General features: G+C 48.6%; 1 protein-coding gene and 1 long non-coding RNA gene across 2 annotated transcripts in view; one reads left to right on the top strand and one right to left on the bottom strand.

Moving 5' to 3' along the window:
- Nucleotides 1-126: 126 nt before the first annotated feature.
- Nucleotides 127-21549, bottom strand: LOC125910791 (uncharacterized). The gene is made up of 3 exons (XR_007454172.1): nt 21186-21549; nt 20982-21097; nt 127-1178 (listed from the first exon to the last, which is right to left on the bottom strand). It is a non-coding gene; the product is annotated as an uncharacterized LOC125910791 (long non-coding RNA).
- Nucleotides 21550-21639: 90 nt separating this feature from the next.
- IDH2 (isocitrate dehydrogenase (NADP(+)) 2) overlaps nt 21640-24932 on the top strand; it is a 16744-nt gene continuing 13451 nt past the window's right edge. The window contains exon 1 of the mRNA XM_049614288.1: nt 21640-21847. Within this exon, the coding sequence (XP_049470245.1) occupies nt 21733-21847 (115 nt within the window). The 5' untranslated portion in view covers nt 21640-21732. The remainder of the gene's footprint in view (nt 21848-24932) is intronic.

Genomic DNA, 24932 nt, shown 5'->3' with positions numbered 1-24932 from the left:
AATCTTGGTAACTGCCCTGCTCACTGGGCCCTGGGCTCAACAGGGTGGGGGATATAAAACCCCAAGAGCTGCTGCCGAATGTCCTTCTCCCTTCTGGACCCCCCCCCCCCCCCCCCCCGTCTTGACTCCCTGAATAGGCATAACTATTCTCAATCGGCAGTCACACTCCTCCAGACTGCTCAGCCAGGAGACAGAAACCAGACTTCTCTGGAATCTCTTCCCCTCCCAAGCTTTTCTGCAAAGCTAATCTTTACAGTTTGTCACCTACCCCACCTCTTTACTAGTTTGGGCAAATATTTAGCATATAGGATTAACTCTCCCCCTGCCTTGCCCTTGGCAGACCTGGCTAATTGATCCCAGAACTCTTTCCAGATGGGCCCCTGTGTAGCCACTCCCCACAGATCAGGGGAGGGAAACCTATTTGGCCTCTTCCTGAAAGTCAGGTCTAAATTATCGAAGCGGTAAATCTGTTCCAGAGGAAAAGGGCCGGTGCTTGCCATGAAGTGAAGTCCCGAATCTAGGTTGAGACCAGGAGGCCAGTTCCAAGGACGTATTTTCTGTTTGATCAAGTACCACCTTGTGGTCCATCCCGTGACACAGTGGAAAAATCACTGACCTTGAGCTGGAAGTCCTGCCCTGTTCTGGGCAAAACGACTGACTTCCTCATTGTGCACATGGGGCTACAGGTCAGGCTGCTGCAGCGGGTTACCGTAGACTGGGTGACGGCAACAACAGACTGATTTCTCACAGTTCTGAAGGCAGGGAGGTCCACAGACGGATCCCGTGTCTAGTGAGGGCCCTTTTCCAGGCCGCAGACTGGTAGCTCCCACCGACTTCTTGTAACCTCACATGGTGGAAAGAAATCCTCACTTCTTCTTTAACTTTTTGTAATGTTTATTTACTTTTGAGAGAGAGAGAGCATGAGTGGCGAGAGGCAGAGAGAGAGAGAGAGAGAGAGAGAGAGAGAGAGAGAGAGAGGGAGACAGAGGATCCGAAGCAGGCTTTGCGCTGACAGCCCAGAGCCCCACGCGGGGCTCGAACTCATGAACCGGGAGATCGTGACGTGAGCAGAAGTCGCAAGTTGGACGCTCAACTGACTGAGCCACCCAGGCGCCCCAAGAATTCTTGCAGAGGGGCCGTGGTGAGCTGTCCTTAGAACCTGGAGAAAATGTCACCTCCTGGGGGCGAAAACAGTCAGAAAGGAGGCGAAGAATGAGTTTGATGAGCTTACAGACCATATGTGCATTACTTTCTACTTCAGCTGCCTCTCCCGGCAGCCTCCCTGCGCCGTGCTCCCCAACACTCCCCTCGATGCCCCCAACTACTCATCCCCCTCACTTATCAGAAGGACTAGAGGCCACCAGGCAGCACCCACTGCAGCTTGCTCCTCCCCAGGCGCCGGGGTGGATGTTCCCCCATCTGTAGCCTGGACCCCGCGGTGCGAGGTCTCGGCTATCTCCCGCCATCACCCTCTTCTCTCGCTGGCATCTTCGGCCTCGCCTCTGCCAGCTCCTTTTCTTCAGCATATAAATTTGCTAAGGATATTCCCAGTTTAGAACAACAACAACAACAACAACAACAACAACAACAACAGGGGCGCCTGGGTGGCTCAGTCGGTTAAGCGTCTGACTTGGGCTCAGGTCATGATCTCGCAGTTTGTGGGTTTGAGCCCCGTGTCGGGTCCTGCGCTGACAGTGCAGAACCTGCTTGGGATTCTCTGCCCCTCCCCTGCTCTCTCTTGCTCTCAAAAATAAATAAACATTAAAAAACAACAAACTAAAAGCCACACCCCAAAAGCCCTCCTTCCATCTAGCATCTCTCTCGTGCGTTCTTGCTGGAAGAGAGGTCTATACTGGCTGACCTCACTGCTACCTCCCAGCCTTTCTTCAACCCAGTGTGATTGGGTTCTTGCTTGTCCTGGTCCCGCCTCTTCACCGTCTGGTATGGAAATACAGAAAAGTCCCCTGCCAAGATCAGCGATGGTTTCTGGATCGCTAAATCCAGAATTTTGGTGCCTATTTACTCCTCCACTTTGTAGGTCCCCACCGCGGACCATCGCCTGGACATCTGTGACAGCCCTTCTGGGTCCTCTCTTCCTCAGAGGCTCTTAAGTGTTGGTGGCCCCCAGGGTCTCATCACGGCCCCATCCCCATCCCATTCCGCAGCTCACTCTCTCCTGAGCAATCTTTTCAGACCCATGGCGCCTACTACTGTCTCTACGCCTGAGAATCCTTAGTAGTAAGCAATATGTGAAAGAATGTAAAATAATCGTGCATGAACTGAGGATACCATGTGAAGGAAGACATTTGAGGGAGAAAGGAAAAATACCGGGTCCTTTCCAGACTACCGTGGGCAAGTTAGCACACCACCCCAAGCTCTGACTTCTCATCCACAGGACTTGGGACAAGAATAGTACCTACTTCATAGCGTTGCTATGAGGCTTACGTGGGATAATTCAAGAGCACGCTCCCAGAGCACATACTTGTCAACATTGCAACGGTCTCTGTGACTTGCAGGGGTAGAGGCACCATGGAGAGAAGAGGAGTCAAATGAGAAATGGTAGTTTAGATCCAGGTTTGGGAACGTACAAGGGCAGTGGACTGGTGAGGTCTATTTGTCGAGGGCATTCCTAACCCACGTCATGGGCTGAGAGCCGAGGAGCAGGCTGTTGTTTTCCTTCCGGCCGTCCGGATGACCTTGTGAGCACCTGACCTGGGTTCGGTGAATGGCTGGCCATCGCGCCCTATGTGCACGTCCCAGGCATTCCTGAGACGATCTGTCCTGAAGTGTGTGTGGGGGCTGCTGGTGGTTTGGGATGATAAACAGCTTAGAGCCAGGGAAGGAAAAGGTCACCTACTGGGCTGTGTCGTGGGGGAGGGAACACAGTTCCCAGGGGAACGAACACTGGTATTTAAGAAGTACACTGAGCCTGTTCTTAGCACTTGTCCAGGGCCAGGTTCTGAACTAAACATGAATGTTTTTTGTCCATAATTATAGGCTCCAACCCTGGGGACTAATTCAGTGGTGGCTGGACCCAGTTTACACGGACCCGTGAGAGTCAATTATTAAATGTGCAGGAATTTTGCAAGCCAGTTGTTAAACACAGCCATTGTTAAAAACTAAGTTACACAGGGGCGCCTGGCTGGTTCAGTCGGAGGAGTGAGAGACTCTTGATCTCAGGGTCATGGGTTCGAGTCCCATGTTGGGTGTAGAGATTCCTCAAATAAACTTAAATAAAATTAAGTTATAGGTGTGTCTGGGTGGTTCAGTTAGTTAAGCAAGCAACTTCAGCCTAGGTGACAACTTCAAGGTTCATGAGTTCGAGCCCACATCGGGTGAGCTCGAGCCCCGATTCAGGCTCCATGCTTTCAGAGTGGGATTCTCTCTCTTTCCTTCTCTCTCTCTTTGCCCTTCGTGAGATTCTCTCTCTCTCTCTCTCTGCCTTGTGCTCACTCGTGCTTTCTCTCTCTCTCAAAAAAAAAAAAAAAAAAAAAAAACTTTATATAAAAAAAAAGAAGTTATATAAACTTATAATTAAATAAATTGTATTTAGGGAGCGCCTGGGTGGCTTAGTCAGTTAAATGTCCGACGCTTGGTTGGGGCTTCGGTCACGGTCTCACAGTTTGTGCGTTTGAGCCCCGCATCAGGGCTCTGCGCTGACAGCACGAAGCCTGCTTGGGATTTCTCTCTCCCTCTCTCTGGCCCTCCCTAGCTCATTCTCTCTCTCTCTCTCTCTCTCACTCTCTCTCTCAAAAAATAAACATAAAAGATTTAAAAAATTATGTTAAAAAAACCAAAACTCATAGCTTCTTATTTAATTTCCTATATTTTACTAGTATCCATTCCCTTGAGGACATTCACACCTGTTGCATCTGTATGACAGAAACACCATGTAACAGAAACACTATTCGACTCTGATCAGTGCTGTCATATCTAGAATTTGAAATTGGCCGGGGCTGAAGTATTTACGTCAGGAAATCAGGGCACGTACACACACTGCCCCCGCCATAGCGCTGGTCGTCAGTAACATCTGCCAGCACCTCGCCGGACAAACCGGGGTCAGGAATTCTGTCTTCTCATCAGTTCCAACATTCTCGATCTGCGCCAGATAAACACAGTCCAGCCTTTTGGGCTTCCGGACTCCAGGTTTGGAGGCAGCCGCCCCAGAGGGCCGCGTCTCACCCATCCCCCACCAGGGGTGTGACCACTGGTGGCTACTCTGGACCCTGGCCCTCGCTGCGTCCTCCCTCAGCTAAGCGCTCACTTGACTCTGACAACACTGCCGGGTTGGTATTGAACTTTGACTTGACCCATTTTATAGATGACAAAGTGAGCCACAGAGAAGTTAAGCAACTCTCTCCTGAGGCCGTCAGCCAAGAAAAGTTGGAACCCTCTCACAACCACTAGCTCTACAGATAAAGAACAATAATCCGATGAACCGATAAGGGGATGCGATTAAGTGGCTCAGTTACCATTCCTTCACAGCTGCCAATGCTGGCTTTAGTTTCCAGCTACCACGGGGCATTGATTCTGATGTACTTGTACTGTCCTTAGTCACATCCAATAAAACAGTGGACTTACAAAATTCGGCCCATCCCAGGTCTTTAGGAGACTTTAATGAGTAAATAAGACTGTTCTAGAGTTAATGATCCATTGTTTCGGTTGATGGTGTGCTTCTAAGTCAATCAATTATTAATTAGGAATTAATTAATTAGATCTGACTACATACCCAACTCAGTTCAAGATCTGGACGCTTCCCATGAGAGCTAAAGCCCAGAGCGTGTAAATAGCTTGTTGAAAGTTACACAGTTTGGAAGAGATTAGGACAGGATATTCACCACGCTTGTCTGATTCCAGAGCTCCTGTGCCAGGCAGAGCCATGTGATGAGTATTCAGCAGCTATTTAAAAACACCTCTTGGGGCGCCTGGGTGGCTCAGTGGGTTAAGCAGCCTTGATTTCAGCTCAGGTCATGACTTCATGGTTCATGAGTTGGAGCCCCACGTCGGGCTCTGAGCTGATGGCTCGGGGCCTGCTTGGGATTCTCTCCGTCTCTCTCTCTGCCCCTCCTCCACTCACGCTCTATCTCTCTCCCAAAAATAAATAAATAAACCTTAAAAAAACACATAACAACATTAACAACTCAGGCAACAACAGGTGTTGGCGAGGATGCGGAGAAAGAAGATCTCTTTTGCATTGTTGGTGGGAATGCAAGCTGGCGCAGCCACTCTGGAAAACAGGATGGAGGTTCCTCAAAAAACTAAGAATAGAACTACCCTACGACCCAGGAATTGTACTACTAGGCATTTATCCACGGGATATAGGCATGTTTTTCGAAGGAGCACACGCACCCCAATGTTGATAGCAGCACTATCCACAATAGCCAAAGTATGGAAAGAGCCCAAATGCCCATCGAGGGATGAATGGCTAAAGAAGATGTGGTATATTTATACAATGGAGTATTACTCGGCAATCGAAAAGAATGAAATCTTGCCATTTGCAACTACGTGGATGGAACTGGAGGGTATTGTGCTAAGCGAAATTAGTCAGAGAAAGACAAATATCATAGGACTTCACTCATAGGAGGACTTTAAGATACAAAACAGATGAACATAAGGGAAGGGAAGCAAAAATAATATAAAAACAGGGAGGGGGACAAACATAGACTCATAAATATGGAGAACAAACAGAGGGTTGCTGGAGGGGTTGTGGGAGGGGCGACGGGCTAAATGGGGAAGGGGCATCAAGAAATCTATTCCTGAAATCATTGTTGCACTATATGCAACAACTATAACTAACTTGGATATAAATAAAAAAAAATTTAAAAAGAAATAAATAAAGGGCAAAAAAACCCACAAACCAACACACACACACATAGCAAACTCTTGTAGGGGCTCCTGGGTGGCTGGTCAGTTTAGTGTCTGATTCTTGATTTTGGCTTAGGTCATGATCTCACGGTTTATGGGATTGAGCCCCACATTGGTCTCTATGCTGATGGTGCACAGCCTGATTGGGATTCAATCTCTCCTTCTCTCCCTGCCCCTCAAAAGAAAGAAAGAAAGAAATTCTTATAGAAGAATACTTAATCACAGAGAAAAACGCCCATAAAGGATTTGGTTAAAAAACGGAGGTGAACACATTACTGTATTTTATCAGTTTTGGATACGTGTTGCTTTTCACCTCTTAACATCTGAAACAGGGTGCATCAAAAACCAATTCCAGGTGAATTATAGATATTCATGTGAAAGGTGAAACAATAAAGCTTCTAGAAGATACTATAGGAGAATATCTTCATAGTCTTGGGGTAAGAAAAGACTAATGAAACAGGAAACAAAGCATACCCATAAAAGGCCAGTAAGTTGGACTACATTAAAATTAAGGAATTTTTGTGCATCAAAAGACGTATTAAGAAAATAAGAAGGTAAGCCCCTGGGGCATGTGGGTGGCTCACTCAGTTAAGCATCCATATCTTGATCTCAGCTCAGGTTTTGATCTCAGGTTCCAGAGTTCAAGCCTCGAACTGGACTCCACACTGGGCATGAAGCCTATTAATAAATAAGTAAGTAAGTAAGTAAGTAAATAAATAAATAGATATTAAAGTAAAGCCACTGAATAGGAGAAAACTTTTACAGCGTATGTATCCAAAAAAGGGAACTCATACCAGAATATATATCAAACTCCTACAAGTCACAGACGGGCAGAATCCAATGGGAAAAAAAAATGCACAAGACTTGAGACAGGCACTTCATAAAAGAGAATAATCAAATGAATATTAAGCATATGAAAAAGAGCGCAGTCCCCTCAGTTTCCAGGGAAATGAAATGTACAACCACCACAAGGGGCGCCTGGGTGACTCAGGCTGTTAAATGTCAACTCCTGATTTTGACTCAGGTCATGATCTCACAGTTTGTGGGTTCGAGTCCTGCATGGGGCTCTGTGCTGACAGTGTGGGGCCTGCTCGAGATTCTGTCTCTCTGTGTCCCTCCCCTGCTCATGCTCTCTCTCTCTCTCTCAAAAATAAATAAATAAACATTAAAAAAAAAATAAGGTAAAACTTCCGTAAGTTACCACTGCACACCCAGAAGAATGACCAAAATCGAAAAGAACGACAGTGCTGAGGGTTAGCGAAAATGTGGCGAGACTGACCTGAGAGACTGAAGGTCCCATAGGCTGCTGGTGGAAAAGAAATTAACCAATCCCTTAGAAGACCATTTGGCAGTGTTCGTGAAAGATGAACACTTACACAGTAACTTGTGAGCCATTAATTCACTCCTAAGTGTCGTCCAACGGAATTTCATACATACATGGAGCAAAAGACAAGGGCTAGAACATTCACCATGCCTCATTAACAATAGCCCCAAACCAGAAAAACCCCTAATGTCCATCAACAGTAGAACAGATCCGGGGCGCCTGGGTGGCTCAGTCGGTTGAGCAACCGACTTCAGCTCAGGTCATGATCTCACGGTGTGTGAGTTCGAGCCCCGAGTCGGGCTCTGTGCGGACAGCTTGGAGCCTGGAGCCTGCTTCGGATTCTGTGTCTCCCTCGCTCTCTGCCCCTCCCCCACTCATGCTCTGTCTCTCTCTCTCTCTCTCTCTCTGTGAAAAATAAATAAACATTAAAAAAATTTTTAAAAAAACCCAGTAGAAGAGATCCATAAATTGTGGCAGATTCATAAAATGGAGTGTCAGACGGCAACAGAATAAATTATAACTATTTTAAGCAAAAGCGTGGATGAATTTCACAGACGCAATGTTGAGAAGTAAGACACAGCAGAATACATGCGTCTGATTCCATTTCCATCAAAACAAAAATGGGCAAAAACCGGTCCATTTTCGTAGGATTGAGGATGGAAGTTACTTTGGGAGAAGTTGGGACAAACGGTGCCAGGAGGTGCATGAGGAGGGTTTTTGGGGTGCTGGTGATGTTATGTTTCCTGAGCTGGGCAGTGACTGGGGGAACATTCATAAGTTGTACATCAGTAGTTTGTGTACTTTTCTGCATATGTGAGTACATATATTATGCTCCGGTAAAAAGTTAAAAAAAAAAAAAAAAGGAGGGAGGATAGAGAGAGAGTTGGACAGAGGATATTAATTACTCACAGACCTTTGTTGAAAGACCCGTTCAGTGATGCCTGTCCAACGATGGAATACAAGACACTACCCCGAGCTAAGAAACTGGCAAAACATGCTGACGAATCTACTGGAAAAACATGAGGGAACTTAGAAAACTCACTGGAACTAAAATACTATGGAATAACAACATGGGATAGAGCAGAGAAGAAATTGGAGAGACATCATAGAAGTTTCTCGTATTTGTAAGACCCAGAAAGAAAAATTATCAGTTTTAAACTTTGTAAAGTCAAGTTAAGAATTTAATTTCTAGGGGCGTCTGGGTGGCTCAGTCGGTTGAGCGTCCGACTTCAGCCAGGTCACGATCTCTCGGTCCGTGAGTTCGAGCCCCGCGTCAGGCTCTGGGCTGATGGCTCGGAGCCTGGAGCCTGTTTCCGATTCTGTGTCTCCCTCTCTCTCTGCCCCTCCCCCGTTCATGCTCTGTCTCTCTCTGTCCCAAAAGTAAAAAAAAAAAAAAAAAAAAAAAAAGTTGGAAAAAAAAAATTAAAAAAAAAAAATTCTCAAACATAGAGTTAGTCATAACTAAAATAGGACGCATGAACATCGGGCTTCCTGATGGGGTGCATTGGGAGTGACACAATTTAGGTAAAATTCCTGTTAAAGGTGTTTAACTTGAATCCAGCGATAAGGAAACCATCAGACAAAAGAAACAATGTAACTGTTAGGATATTCTACCAAATAGCTGACATGGCTTTTTCAAAAATAGCAAGGTTATAAACACCTCCCACCCATCCACACACAAAAGGACAGGGTAGTGCTTTGGGTTAGAGAAAACTAATGAGGCATGATAACCACAGCAAGGCATGATCTTTATTGGATTCTGGACCCCTGACTTGCTCCCTAAATTTCACGAAATTGAGACAACTTGGAACAAGGAATATGGACTACCTGTTACATAGCATTATTGCATCAATGTTAAATTTTTTGTGTATGATGATGTGGTGCCCGTTTTTGTTGCATCACTGGTGCTTTCCTCTAGCATAATTCTCAAACTTTTGGGATTTAGGACCCCTGTACACTCTTGGGAGTTGTTGAGGACTCCAAAAAGCTTTGTTTATAGGAGTTATACAAAACTACATTTACTGAGTTAAAAATTAAAGCAGATTTTTTTTTTTTTTTTTTTTTTTTTAGGCTTATTTATTCAGGGGCACCTGGGTGGTTGCCGGTTGGGTGTCTGACTCTGGATTTCAGCTCAGGTCATAATCTCAGGGTCGTGGGATTGAGCCCTGTGTCAGACTCTGCACACTGGGCATAGAGTCTGTCTGAGATTCTCTCTCTCTCTTCCTCTCCCCTTCTCCCCTGCTCATGCTCTCTCCCTAAAAAAAACAAAAACAAAAACAAAACACTACATTCTCCCCCCCCCCCCAAAAAAAAAAAAACTTAGTGGGGAGGGTTGTTTGTTTTCATTTTTGCAAATCTCTTCCTGGCTGAGTTAATGGAAATAGCTGGATTCTCATCTCTGCTTCTGCATTCAGTCTGTTGTGCATGTTGTTTTGCCTGAGGAATATGAAGGAGATCCGGCCACACACAGATTTATATTTGGAAAAAGGAAAATGAAGGAGGATTAAAAAAAAATTTTTTTTTAATGTTTACTTATTTTGGAGAGAAAGAGCACCAGCAGGGGAGGGGCAGAGAAAGAGGGAGACACAGAATCCAAAGGAGGCTCCAGGCTCTGAGCTGTCAGCACAGAGCCCCATGCAGGGCCCTGAGATTATAATGAACCTGAGATTATATCCTGAGCTGAAGTTGCCTGCTTAACCAACTGAGCCACCCAGGCACGCCACGAAGGAGGATTTTAACAGCTTTCGAATATTGCAGATAATCTCTCCCCTCCGATTATCAAAGACCACTTAATTTTTATTTTTTAAACTTACTTTATTTTTAAAAAATCATTTTATTTTTTTAAGTAAACTGCACCCAACACGGGTCTTGAACTCATGACCGAGAGATCAAGAATCACATGCTCTTCCGACTGAGCCAGCCAGGCACCCCAAATGTTTAATTTTTAATTTAATTTTTAATTTTTTAAAAATTAATTTTATTTATTTTTAAATTTACATCCAAGTTAGTTAGCATATAGCGCAACAATGATTTCAGGAGTAGATTCCAGTGACTTATCCCCCAACTGTTTAATTTTTTTTTTTTAATGTTTATTTATTTTTGAGAGAGGCAGAGACAGAATGTGAGTGGGTTGGGGCAGAGAGAGAGGGAGACACAGAATCTGAAGCAGGCTCCAGGCTCTCAGCTGTCAGCACAGAGTCTGATGCGGGGCTCGAACTCATGGAGCTGAGAGATCATGACCTGAGCCGAAGTTGGACGCTCAACCGACTGAGCCACCCGGGTGCCCCCCAACTATTAAATTTTTAAGGATCCGCAATACCAAAAGCAGACAATGGAGTGGAAGAAAGCAAAACATGAGTTTGAAAAAATTAACAGATGAGACAGCAGGGCCATGCACACACAGGTCAGAGGAGCCAGCATGCCGTCTGAGGCTTCCCAGGTTTCCCTGCACCAGGAAGGAGACCAGACACAGGTGGCTTTTTTTTTTTTTTTTTTTAATTAAGTCAGTTGCAGGTCCTTGATATTGAACAAGAAAGCAGCAAGGGGCATCAGCAGCCGAGAGCATGCCTCTAATATGACAGCTCTTCCCCCCTTGCCGCTCCATACCGGAAGGTACAATTTGGGGAGAAAAAAAAAGTGTGCTATACCTAGTTGGTTATGGTATCTACTAGTACACCTTTCTAGTTGGTTTTCACACAAGCAATTCTCCAATCCTCGCAGGACTGAATGTCCTACAATTTAACTCAATTCTGACACCACCTGCCTGGAGACAGCATCAGATCCCACAGGGGAAGGGCTCCTTCCCGTCAGACTGATGCCAGCTGCAGATCTGGGACACTTGCACTTTGGACCAATCGGCTATAAGTTGGGGATTCCCAGGACCCTCTCCTCGGGTCCCATCATCTGCTGGAATAGCCCACAAATCTCAGGGAAATATCGATTCACATGTATCGACTTATTATACGTGATATCTAAAGGATTCCGATGGACAGTCAGATGAAGAGGTACATTAGAGTGAGGTCCAGAAGGTCCTGAGCAAAGGAGATTCTGTCCCAGTTTATAAATAATGAAGGACACTCCTGTCACTCAGCAAATTCCAAGGGGTTTAGGAGTTCTGTGCCAGGGACTGGGGACAAAGACCAAAAATATTTCTATACCACAACTTTCTTATAAGACAGGCAAGGCATTGATGGATACATCTGGCTTAGAGTTGAAGAATCATGAACAGAACATCTAAGAAGTTACATTTCAGGACATAAGACTCACTTGAGTTAAAGTTGAATGCGTGTCTCAACCGCTGATCTTGACTGGGTTAGAGAAAAATGATTGTGATTTTCCAAATTTCCACAGTTGCTTCTGTGCCAAAAATTAGCTTTATACCTTGTTTCATTAAAACATGTTTTTTTAAAATGTTTATTTGTTCTTGAGAGAGAGAGAGAGAGAGAGAGAGAGAACGCAAGCAGGGGAGGGGCAGAGAGAGAGGGAGACACAGAATTTGAAGCAGGCTCCAGGCTCTGAGCCGTCAGCACAGAGCCAGATGTAGGGCTCGAACTCATGAACTGTGAGATCATGACCTCAGTCGAAGCGGCCTGAGCCATCCAGGTGCCCCAGAACACATTCTGATCAAATAATCTTGCAGAGGAAAGATAACCTAGCTTCAAGGCTGTGACGTGAAAGCAGAGAGAAAATGATAGATTTTCTGCCCACTTATCAGGTTTAGGATCTTTTTAAGAAGTGTTCCCAGAAGCACCGCTATGTTGTCTGTGCCAAAAATTTTATGTACTGTCCTTGAGCGTGAAAAACAGTCAACTGGCCGGTTGTATAGAGTCCGCACTGGTCCTCCCACCAAGAGCCTCGTGACTGTCACATGCCTGTTTTCATCCGGTGTGAAGCAGTGATAGATTCCTGCAGGAGGAGTTATTGGAGTGTCGTCATTTTCTATGAAAGCCTGGATCCCCTCGTCCTCTTTACCTCTTACATCAAAGTATCCACTGACAGCAGAGGGGCGGTGAATCTTCCACCCAAGCCCAACGGCTCCTTACCACGGGCCTTCATCTTTTGTTTCTTCCAGTTTACCTTTGCGTATGGTTATCACGTGCATCCAAGAGTAGTTTCTCTTATTGGACCCTTTCTCATTCTGGGTCACGCACACACTTGGCAGCTTTCCAGTAAAGGACGCGGAGCTGGGGTGGCAGCTCCAGACTGACCCGGCAGCCGGGCTCTTGGGCGGTGAGGCCACCCTGGGTCATCCTGGGACTCACCTCTGTGCTAGGCCTGCACCACGGTCCTTCCCCGGGGGTGGGTACGGCAAGCATCAGGGTCACCCCAACTTGCATGGCCAACCCGGCTCCTTGATCCAGAAAGGCCCAGGTGGCCTTTCTGCTTTGCGTATCTGGGCGCTCCACTGCCCAGCCTTGGTTTCCTGTGTTTCCTGGTTCCTGAGACTGGGTGAGACCCCACCTGGGGATTCTTTTTTTTTTTTTTTTTTCCAACGTTTTTATTTATTTTTTTTGGGACAGAGAGAGACAGAGCATGAACGGGGGAGGGGCAGAGAGAGAGGGAGACACAGAATCGGAAACAGGCTCCAGGCTCCGAGCCATCAGCCCAGAGCCTGACGCGGGGCTCGAACTCACGGACCGTGAGATCGTGACCTGGCTGAAGTCGGACGCTTAACCGACTGCGCCACCCAGGCGCCCCAAGGGGATTCTTTTATTGTAACAAAACGTACAAGTGATAGTTTCTTAAAGGTTAACTGTAACGTGGACTCCAGAACAACGTCAATGTGCCTCTCCTACTCTGTTACGTTCGTATCTGTTACATTCAAATGCATTCGTTTAAAAAAGATTTTTAAGCTTATTTATTTATTTTGAGAGAGAGAAAAAGAGCGAGCAGGGGAGGGGCAGAGAGACAGGGAGAGAGACAATCCCAAGCACGCTTTGCGCTATTAGAGTGGAGCCCGATGTGGGGCTGGAACTTACCAACCGTGAGATCATGACCTGAGCGGAAACCAAGAGTCGGGCGCTTAACTGACTGAACCACCTAGGTGCCCCTCAAATTTATTCTTGGACAGATTTTTTAACCCGTGCATAACATTTTAACATCAGTACTGGTCACCTGGAAAATACTGGATTGCTGAGTTATACAAATCTTCTAAAAACTGATACATTTCACTACGCAATATGAAAAAAATCACATTTGGAAATGCCACCAATCTCATTAGCAACATCCTTAAGAACCGGGAAGCTCTCAAGTTCAGGGGATATGTACAAGTTTGACAAAATTTTAGTTTCCCTTGAAAGCTTAAATGTTGGGCACCTGGGTGGCTCAGTTAGTTGAGCACCCCACTTCAGCTCAGGTCCTGATCTCGCTGGTTGTGGGTTCGAGCCCCACATTGGGCTCTGTGCTGACAGCTCGGAGCCTGGAGCCTGCTTCGGATTCTGTGTCTCCCTCTCTCTCTGCTCCTCCCCTGCTAACGCTCTGTCTCTCTCTCAAAAATAAACATTACAAAAAAAAAAAAAAAAAAGCTCATATGTTATCATTGACAACAAATACTGTCCATTACTTCCTTGAAATGACTAATTTCATTCATTTTTGAGATAATATCTGCCAGATATTCAAGTCTGAAAAACTATAGTTTCTCTATCAGTTGTTCTTTCCAGTTAAAATAGTGATCTAGGGGCGCCTGGGTGGCTTAGTTGGTTAGGCGGCCGACTTAGGCTCAGGTCATGATCTTGCGGTCCTTGAGTTCGAGCCCCGCGTCGGGCTCTGTGCTGACAGCTCAGAGCCTGGAGCCTGTTTCAGATTCTGTGTCTCCCTCTCTCTGACCCTCCCCTCTTCATGTTCTGTCTCTCTGTTTCAAAAATAAATAAACATTAAAAAAATTTTTTTTTAAATTAAAATAAAATAAAATAAAATAAAATAAAATAAAATAAAATAAAATAGTGATCTATGGGGGTGCCTGGGTGGCTCAGTCAGTTAAGCTTCCAACTTTCGATTTTGGCTCAGGTCATAATCTCACGCTTCGTGAGATTGAGCCCCATATGGGGCTCTGTGCTGACATTGTGGAGCTTGCTTGGCATTCTCTCTCTCCCTCTCTCCCTTTGCCCCTTCCTCCTTTCAAAAATAAATAAATATTTTTAAAAAATGGTGTTCTACGAAAAAAGCAACTCAAGCCTTTAAATGCCTTTCCAGAAGACAGCCATCTTACCTGGGTCTCCACCAGCAGCCCTTTCTACACACTTCCCACTTTTATTATCTAGGCTATTTGAAAGAGGTATACCCATGAGTAAATATTTAATATAGGTATTAATTTTTACTGCTTTATTAAGGATACCTTCATACTGTCTCTTAAACCCAAAGAATGCGTGCGGTGTGCAGTCAAATCACTGCTACCAGAGTTTGGTGCCTGTGTCACGATTCCTGGTAAACTGCCAGCAGTTTTCCCCAGGTGCGCAAACATTAACACTGAGAAAGTAACTTCTCAGTATTGTTATGATAACAGTTTTGCCCTCCAGGATAACCCCATCCTTCCCCCTTCTGGGTCTGAGGGCCACACTTTGAAAACCGAACCACATCCTCCTCTCCTCTCCACCGGACTTTACATTAAGTTCTTATCTTTCGTGCTTCTTGCTCCCAGGAACAGGGCAGCTCCCCCCCCCCCCCTCCCCCCTCCCCCCCCCCCCCCCCCACTCTTCCCTTCCCTGCTCGCTGGCTCTGCTCCAGCAGGTGGCTGCTTTCAGCACTGGGGAGTGGCCAGCTGCCCTTGGTGGGGATTGCCTGAGAGCCCCTCACCCTTCTTTCCTGACCTCACTCCCTCTTCCCCTCCCCCAGGCTCATTAACCCTTCACTTCCCCCCCTCCCCCCAGGGTGGAAAGGAAGCCAGAGGAAAAGCCTCAATATTGAAGGACACAGCCAGAGTGAGTCGTGCCAGGACTTGGGACACTGTAGACCACCCACGTTACTGTGGCAGTTTCTTTTAGAAATGAAAAAAGTATATATCTTGATTGTTCTTTTTCTGGTTATAAAAGTAATAGATGCTTGTTGCGTAATATTCAAACCACCCAGAATTGTATACAATAGAAATTGAGAGTCTCCCCTAATCCCCCTCCCCCCATGCTCTCTCTGGTTTAGGAACCTTCAAATTTTCACATATATGTATTTTTCATACATATGTATGTATATGACAATGGGATATTTCTCTGCAACTTTCTATGTTCACTTAATGTATTGTAATACAGCAATAAAAAATAAATAATAATAAATAAAAAATCAGCAAATTAAAGATCTACTTCATTTTTTTAAAGTTTATTTTACTTAATCTTGGGGGGGGCAAAGAGAGAGAGGGAGAGAGAATCCTAAGCAGGTTCTGTGCTCAGTGAGGTGCCCTATGCAGGGTTCGATCCCACGTGAGATCATGAATGACCCGAGCCAAAATCAAGAGTTGGACACTTAACCGAGCCACCTTGGTGCCCCAAGAGACTATAAACAGTGCTGCAGTGAAAACCTTCCTCTTATGCCCCTGAGCATCTTACGGTGAGTATTTCTATGGTATCTAGTCACTCAAAGTGAAATTTCTGGATGAAAGGGTATGCCCGTTTTATAAAAGGATGTGTGCTACCCAACTGCCCTCCAAAGGGATTATACTAGCTAACACTCCCTCCAACTACATCCACTGTATTTTGAAATGACCTCTTTATACATCCATTTCCCTGACACCCCCAGTGAGCTGAGGTCCCTTCAGGAACTGGAATGTGCCCTCTTTTCTATCCCTGGGTCACAACTGTCATGTCACAGGAGCTCATTCATGTGAATGAATGGATGTGAATGAATGAATGGACAATATGAACAACACCACTGTTAAAAAAAAAAAAGAGAGAGAGAGAGAGAGAGAGAGAGACAACAGGGGCACCCATGTGGCTCAGTTGGTTGAATGTCTGACTCTTGATTTTGGTTCAGGCCATAATCCCAGGATCCTGGGATGGAGCTGTATGTGGCTCCATGCTGAGTGTGCAGCCTGCTTAAGATTCTCTCTCTCCCTCTCTCTCTCTCTCTCCTTCTCCCCCACTTGTGCTCTCTCTCAAAAAAAAAAAAAAAAAAAAAAAAGAAAGAAAAGAAAAGAAAAAAGACAACAGGCCCCCCAAATGCCAAAAATGGAGTTACTTGTGCTAAATCCGGTGTCAGTAAACCAACACTTAATACCTAACCTAATGGCTGTTTCAGCGTCTCCCAGGGATGTGAACTTTAACCAGTCAATCTGGAATTACCTGTTCAGCACTGGTAAGGTAATCCACCTGATAGACCCCTTGTGTCCTCCATAGGAAGGTAACCTTGTCTGGAAATAATCCACTCTTTGCTAGCAACTTCCTTGTCCTGCTCCCTCCTGCCTATTAAAGCCATTTTATTTCTTTGCTTTTTACTTTTTTTTTTAATCTTTATTTATTTTTGAGAGAGAGAGAGGGAGAGAGAGCGAGCACGAGCCAGAGTGTGAGCAGGGGAGGAACAGAGAGAGAGGGAAACACAGAATCCAAAGCAGGCTCCAGGCTCTGAGCTGTCAGCACAGAGCCTGACACGGGGTTCAAACTCATGAACTGTGAGTTCATGACCTGAGCCAAAGTCGGTGCTTAAATGACTGAGCCCCCCAGGCGCCCCCTATAAAAGCCATTATGATATGATATGATATGATATGATATGATATGATATGATATTATTACTATATTTTGGAGAGAGGAAGTGGGGGAGAGGGGCAGAAAGAGAGGGAGAGAGAGAGCCTGGCACTGGACTCAATCCCACGACCCTGGGATCGTGACCTGAGCTGAAACTGAGAGTTGGATGACCAACTGACTGAGCCATCTGGGCGCTCCAAAAGCCTTTCATTTTGTACAGGTCTTTGGAGCTCCTTTCTACCTGCTAGATAGGACGCTGCCCAGTTCATGAAATGCTGAATAAAGCCAATACAACCTTTAAATTTTACTCAGGTGAATGTCAAGACCGCCAACAGGTTTCTTGCCTGTTCGTCAGGCACCATTTTAAGCATTCAATCGGCACAAATTTCTTTAATCCTCATAACTACTAGGAGTGGGTGCTGTTATTATCCCCATTGGTAGATGAAGAAACTGAGGCTGGGAACTTGAGTGGCTTGCCCAGGCAATGAGCCAGTCGACTTCCGCAAACAGGCAGAAAACTTTACCCTCCAGGAATGATTACCCTCCAGTAATGATGCCTCGGTTCCTTTTTAATGCCCTTTTAATCATTTCTCCTTGCCCCATCTTTTGGATCTCCAGTTTTCTTAGGGATTAATTGAAGCAACCTGAGAGAATATTTCATAAAGGTAAATAGTATTCTGGGGTGCGTGGGTGACTCCACTGGCTAAGCATCTGACTCCTGACTTCAGCTCAGGTCATGATCTCACCGTTTTTGAGTTCGAGCCCCATGTCGGGCTCTGCGCTGAGGGTATGGAGCCTGCTGGGGATTCTCTCTCTCTCTTCTCTCTGCCCCCCCACTTCTCAAAATAAATAAATAAATAAACTTAAAAAAGTATTAAATAGTATTCTGACATCTTCCAAATTTGTGTCGTCTGGACCCTGCCTGTTATTGTCCATAGATTTGTTTTACAAAGTTACAATCAGAGTAATAGTGTGCTCTTTTATTGGGAGGGGGTCTGGGGAGTTGTCTACCCTGCATGATGACTTAGGTGGAAACGAATGCTGTGTGCCCCCTGCCCCCAGTGCAGGCTTGAAAAGGTGGGCTTGGCCACCTGGGAGTGCAAAGAGTCTACCTGATGGGAGGAAGGGGCAGTGCATCGAGTCAGGGACTGTTTGGGGGAATGGCTAAATTGAGGGTTCTTGGGGAGAGGAAACAGTAGAAGAGAAAGACGGTGAGGAAAGTAAAGGTCAGGAAATGTTATAAGCTAATTCAGACTCGACTGTATCAGGCGTGGGGAGCCAGTGCAGGTATCTGGCTGTGGGGTAAAGCTCTCGGGGCTGTGCTTCAGGGTGGCATGGTGGGAGCAGTGGTCAGGTGACTGGGAAGGGGAGGGAACAGACTGCTGGCAGGGAAATCAGTTTAGAAATGACCATAAATAGCTCTGCTATCAACACCCTCCCCTCCCCCCACACACATACACTTACCCTGCCTTCTCCTCTTTTCGCATTTCTAATAATGGCATTCCTATTCTTCTAGCTCCAGGGACCCAGGGATGGAAGTCTGAGTCACTCTGACTCCTCTCCCTGCCCAAGTCCTGCCAGCTGCAATTTCTGCTGATTCTATCTCTACCCGGTCTCTGGAGTCTTAAGGGTCCTGCCAGGACGTTATGTCAGGCCTGCGCCCGGTTCAGGGACTCTTGGCCTCCCTTGCCCAGTCCTGATCCTCTATCCCCCAACACCCCCTCACGGCTACTGTCAGACTTTACGCCCCGCCTGCAAACATACCAGGAAACTAATGCCCTGGGGTGTCCACCTGGGTGAAGTACAAGCCCCTCACCTCTCCCAGCCTTCTTGTCCAGCCTTCTCCCAGATCTTAAATCTTTTTTTATTAAAAAAAATTTTTTTTAATGTTTTATTTTTGACAGAGAGAGAGAGAGAGAGAGAGAGAGACAGACAGACAAAGCATGAGCGGGGGAGGGGCAGAGAGAGGGAGACACAGAATCAGAAGCGGGCTCCAGGCTCTGAGCTGTCAGCACAGAGCCCGACGCGGGGCTCAAACTCACGGACTGGGAGATCGTGACCTGAGCAGAAGTCAGACGCTTAACCGACTGAGCCACCCAGGTGTTCCCAGATCTTAAATATCCTTAAGGGCCAGCTTGCTGGATGCTCTGACCCTATGCTCACCAGGCTCTCCTGAATTATTTCTCATCAGAAATAATTTTGGCTTTGAGAGATGCCTCACTGTCATCTAAGCTCTTCTTGGGACACTTGCCTCTTGTGCCTGGTTTGTGGTGATTGCACACATGTGTGTCTGGCTCCCAAAGGGATTGAGCGATGAGCATTTTTGTGCCCCCCACAGGAAACTTGCGTATGACCTAGTCTCAATAACTAATTGTGGTTTGATTAAAAATATGGAAGGGTATGGGGTGCCTGGGTGGCTCAGTCAGTTGAGCATCTAACTCCTGATTTCCGCTCGGATCATGATCCCAGGGTCTTGGGATTGAGTCTCCAGGTGGGCTCCATGCTAAACGTGGAGTCTTCTTGGGATTCTCTTTCTCCCTCTGCCTACCCCTCTCTAAAATACAATTTAAAAAAAATTTAAAAAAAACATGGAAGGGTGGAGTTTCACTTCTGCTGACCCCATACTGGAGGATCTGAGCATTTTTCCTTTAAACACTATCTTTCGGGGCGCCTGGGTGGCTCAGTCGGTTGAGCGCCGACTTCGGCTCAGGTCACGATCTCGCGGTCCGTGAGTTCGAGCCCCGCATCGGGCCCCTGTGCTGACAGCTCAGAGCCCGGAGCCCGTTTCAGATTCTGTGTCTCCCTCTCTCTGCCCCTCCCCCATTCATGCTCTGTCTCTCTCTGTCTCAAAAATGAATAAAAACGTTAAAAAAAAAAAAACCACTATCTTTCTATGAAGTGTAGTTAATAGGGATTTTGTTTTCTCCTTTTTTCTTAAAAGAGCGATAGACTAGGAGCCACGTACATGGGTAGGAACTAGAGTTCTGCTACTTCCTGGCTCTGTGACTTTGAGTAAGTGTCCTAACCTCTCTGAGCCAAAGGAGTTGACACCAGCTGCCTCGCCAAACAGGCACTGTATGGGGAAGGCTGGCATGGAGCTGGAGCCCTGGGAGGCAGGGAGTAAGAAGCAGTTTCATCTCGAGGCTTTGCCTCAACTGCCCTGGGCTGCTACTGTGTTTGCGAAAAACACATGTGCCCCCACCCTGATCCCTGTGCAGGTGAGGGCTGGACTCTGGAACACACCGAGGCTTCCGTGCTGCCTCTCACTGGGGCCTCTGACACCCTGGTCTACCAGGTAAAGGAACAGATGAGCCCCTGGGGACAGGCTGCAAATTCTTCCTGACCTTTTCAGAAGTGGTAGTATGGGTAGTTGACATACATTAACTGGATCTCATTGTTTGGGCCAGAAGGATTCTCAGGGGGTCCATTCTCCCCGTTGACAGGTATGGACACTGAGGCCCAGGTGCCTGATGATATCAGGATGGCATAAATCCAAATACCAGAGGCCTCCAAGGTCTTTGATGGTGTTTTGAGCAAGAGAATTGGGAACGGAGTGAAAGGGATTAGGAGTCATTCTGGGACACGCTGGCCCAAGATCAGGCCTCTGACTGAGACCTCAGACTTTGAGGGGGTCCAAAAGCAACCTCCCCTTGGACCCAGTCTGCTGGATCTCAGGGCCAAAGCAGTAGCTCTGTCTGGCTGGGACAGGGAGAAGCAGCACTAAAGTCGGTAATTCAAGGTCGCTTTCCTGGCCCAGCCCCATCTGGCAATGTTGACTGTTGAGGCAATGTTACGGGAGAGCTGGGGACACAGGGCAGAACGTGGTTGCTAACGTTCGGAGTGAGATGGTGTGACCGGGACAGTGGGGGCTGGGGTCAGATTTTTCTAAATAAAACCCAGCCCGGGCTGGTGTCCCATTTCAAGAACATGGGTGAGGAGAGTTTAGTCGCTGATGACAGAACCAATCAGCATGGTCTTGTGCGTGTAAACAGACAAACATGGACCTGTTTGCCAGGGTGGGGGCTGAGCTCGCTCATTCAGTCCAGGCTGCACGAGGACTCATCTGGATCGTGATAAGCCATCAACCACAACCGCTGAGCACAGGGTGTGCTCGGAGCCTTTTTACTTACGTTATTGCACCCACGTCTCCTGGGAGCCCTGTGGCTGTTACAATTGCCATTTCGGACGGGGGAAAAAACAGACTCTGGCTATGCCGGATGACTTCGAGGATTAGCCGCTTGACCTTCTGGGGAGAAGCAGAGGAGAGAGTTCGGCTCTTGACTGCGGACGGTCTACGCAACCCGTGGAGGGGACAGGAGTATCTGAGAGCGCACCTGAAAAGAGCCGACGTGCCCGTGGTCTCAGTTCAGGAACACGGAACCCGCGCTTGGTTAAGGCGAAGGAGTTTCCGCCCAGCAAACGCCAAGGGCGCGGGAGTTTGCTCACTTTGGGGGGGTTTTAAGCTGATTCGTCAGCAACTGACACCCTGGCTTAAATAGGGCGTCCTGGAGAGAGGGGCTCGGCCTCGCTACCTGCCGCCCTAAGCCCCCAGCTCCGGCCCCCGCTCGCGGGTCGGCGCGCGTCTCCCCCGCCTCTCCCCGGCAGTTCAGCGGGGCTGCGCGCGGCGCCAATGGCAGCGCGGGCTGCGCGCTGGGGCGGGGTCGGGCCTGCGCGGGGGCCTCCCGAGGGGTCCGGCTCGGCCCCGGCCCCTCCTCCTCCCCGGCGAGGCCCAATCGGGTGGCGGCCCCCGGCAGCCCCGCCCCGCCCCTGCCCGCGCCCGGGCGCCTGGAGGGCCTTGGCAGCCCGCCGCCAGGCAGCCGGGAGCAGCACCGGCGCTCGGATCTCGCCCGCCGCGGTCGGTTCGCTCGCCTGCTCGGCGGGATGGCTGGCTACCTGCGGGTCGTACGCTCGCTCTGCAGGGCCTCCGGCTCCGGGCCGGCCTGGGCGCCGGCAGCCCCGACAGGCCCCAACTTGCAGGAGCAGCCGCGGCGCCACTGTGAGTGCCACGGGGAGGGTCCGGGCGGGGCGCGCGCCCGGCACCGCGACGTGGCGGCCTCCCGGGCGGGGACCGGGGAGGGCGACTCGGGGCGATCGCGGGCCGGGGACGGCGGGGTTGGCACACAAAGAGCCGGGGGGGGGGACTTGAAGGACGGTGGCAGCTGGTGGCCCGGGAGCTGCTGGTCCTGCGGCCCTGCGCGGGCGGGGGTTCCGGGCTGCTCCGCGCCCCCCCAGCTATTCCCGTGGCGGGTGCTGGGGGTGTCCCGGGCCCGGAGGGTGTCCTGCGCGCCCTGCGCCCCGGGAGGGGCCAGGCCAGCGAGTAGGGGGCCGGAGCGCCAGGCCCGGTCTCCCCGTGAGAGGGAGGGTCTCGGCGCGGTCCTTGCTCAGACAAAGGCGGGGAGACGGCCTCCACTTCCCTTTCCTTTTCAGCCGGGCGCGCTGTAATCCCTCCTCGCTGTCAGGCCCGCGTCAGCTATTTTTGGAGCCTTTTACGCGACAGCTGGAGGAGCGTGGTTTTGATTTTCCCTTTTGTTTGGACACCCCCCACCCCTCCCGTCGCACTTAAGTCTCCATCCTGGAGCCTCTCCTTGGCCTGACCTGCGTTTTCTCGCCAGCCGGCTCCTACGCTGCTCCCCCGGCCCCACTCACCCGACTGCCAGACGGGGTGACTGGGCAGCTGCTCCAAAATGTCACTTTCCCCACTAGTTACTCCCTGCTTCTGTGGTGCCCTTAGCACCCTGCTTAGGAAAGAAGACAGTAGTCGGGTCATAATAAGCAGGATTAACTTGAACCCCCATTACTCTCGCAGGCTGCCCTCTGTGGCATGTGGCCTGGACCGTGGCTCTCCATTGCCAGCTACAAAAGGCAGGGAGAATGTAGGTCCCTTGGCCCTGTCTCTTGCCTGTTGCCACGGAAACCCCTTTCCTGACCTGGCCTGGAACCCCTTGGAGTGAGCCAGGACAGTGAGGAAGAGGGAGTGGGGCCCAGGCAGCCTGGCCTTACTGTTCCGGTAGGTAATCTTTAACTAGTGTGGGAGCAGCTGACCAGAATTGGGGAGGGGAAGGTGGGGGCAGAGCTTGGGCCCCAGCCCCCACCTCTCCTGCCAAGGAGAAAGGGACATTTCTGCTTTTGTACTTCTGGGATTTGTCTTGTAAGTGGTTAGCCCTGCAACTCCAGGGTTCCAAGTGCCCCCAGGCCCCAAACCACCTCTAGCAAAACAGCGTGAGAGTAAAGATATTTTCTCCCTTCTTGCCCCCTGCATTGATGGTAAAAAAAAAAAAAAAAAAAAAGAAAGTCCTTTTAGCTGTAGGTCCTTCCAGAAGTTCCCAAGCTGGTTGGGTTATTAATGGGGAGAAGGCTTAGTGTTTGAGTTGGACATGAGACTTACAGCTGTGGCCTCTTGGAGCTTGTCACCCAGCAACACCACCGGAGACAGAATATTTGGCATTCCCCTTGATGACAAGGAACGGATACGTTTCTTTTGGCTAAAACACTCTGGTGTCTTTGCTGCTTGGTAACGCCACGGCTCTAGTTTGCATTTCCTAGGCCTCCAGCGACGGCTGGTGGCGGTTCTGATGAGCCAGATGTCGTGGAGGGGAGGGTGGGCTGTGCCCAAGCCCTCACTGTGAGAACGACTTATCTGGCCTTCCTTAGCTTCACCCCTTGCCTGGCAACTTCTTACTTTTCTCACGCTGCCTCTTCACTTTACAGATCTTGGTGACTTGCCTGCACTCTCAGATTCAAGGGCAGATTATTATTTAATGATTGTTGAAAGTTCTGGAGGCCCGCCTGGGGAGTTACTATGTGTTCCTCCCCGAGGCTTGTTTCAACTGCATCGGATAAGACCAGGGCTGCCCCATCAGAGGTGTTTTGGGTGGTCATGTTTAGGCCCGGAACGTTTGGAGAAGTCTCTGGAAAGCCTGAGACCTGCCCCCAGATGCTCCAGTTGAGCTGGGAGCCTCTGGCACTGGTTCCATTCAGGGCATGAGGTGCTGGAAACTGCCTTCTGGTTATTGGAAGCCGGCTCTGGGACCTGCCCTGGAGTTGACACTTGTGTACACGTTTAAAATGCCAGTGGAGGGGCGCCTGTGTGGCTCAGTCAGTTAAACATCTGACTCTTGATCGTGGCTCAGGTCACGATCTCACGGTTCGTGGGATCGAGCCCCGTATCAGGCTCTGCACTGACAACTCGGAGCCTGGAGCCTGCTTCGGATTCTGTGTCTCCCTCTCTCTCAGCTCCCCGTCCCCCGCCCCTCGCTCACTCTCAAAAATAAACATTAAAAAAAAAAAAAAAACAGTATAAATTGTGAGCTTCTCAGGGCAAGTTGCCCATTGCCTGGCAGAGACCCCTGTCCCATACATACATCTGTGCTGGTCTGGTGCAATCTGATGGTAAGAACTCAGTGGCCTCTATGTGGCAGTGCATCCCAGGAGCACATTTCATCCCAACAGGAGGTGGGGGCAGGGCAGCCCTTACTATCGACCAAATAGACTGTAACTTGACATTCATCTGTGACTTCAACAACTATCGTGCTTCTGCTGTGTGCCAGGCACGTGAAGGTGCTGGGGACAGAGCCAGGAGTAAGAGGCAAAGATTTCTGCCCGGGTGGAGCTTAAATGCTAATGTGGGGACCGTTAGTAAAAAGGTAGAAGTTGGCTAGCACGGCGTATGGAGAACCAAGAGGCCAGGAAGGTGTGCGTGGAGGTTTGGACTTGGGGGGGGTCAGGAAGCACAGAAAAGACCTCCTTGAAGAGGCACCGAAGGAACAAAGGAAACAGGCCATTTGGTTATGGCCAACAGGTGCCAAGGCCGTGATGAAGGAGTGTCTGATGGAGGAGAGGAATGTGTGATGGAGGAGTGCGTGATGGGGGAGTGTCTGAAGGAGGAGTGCCTGACAGAGGAGTGCCTGACGGAGGAGCGTCTGATTGATGGAGGAGTGTGTGATGGAGGAGTGTCTGATGGGGGAGTGTCTGATGGAGGAGAGGAGTGTCTGATGGAGGAGTGCCTGATGGAGGAGAGGAGTGTCTGATGGAGGAGAGGAGTGTCTGATGGAGGAGAGGAGCGCCTGATGGAGGAGTGTCTG

Source organism: Panthera uncia, assembly GCF_023721935.1.
Source record: "Panthera uncia isolate 11264 chromosome B3 unlocalized genomic scaffold, Puncia_PCG_1.0 HiC_scaffold_2, whole genome shotgun sequence".
Taxonomy (NCBI): Eukaryota; Metazoa; Chordata; class Mammalia; order Carnivora; family Felidae; genus Panthera; species Panthera uncia.
Note: the sequence above shows the minus strand (reverse complement) of the source record. Positions and strands in the feature narration are given on the sequence as shown.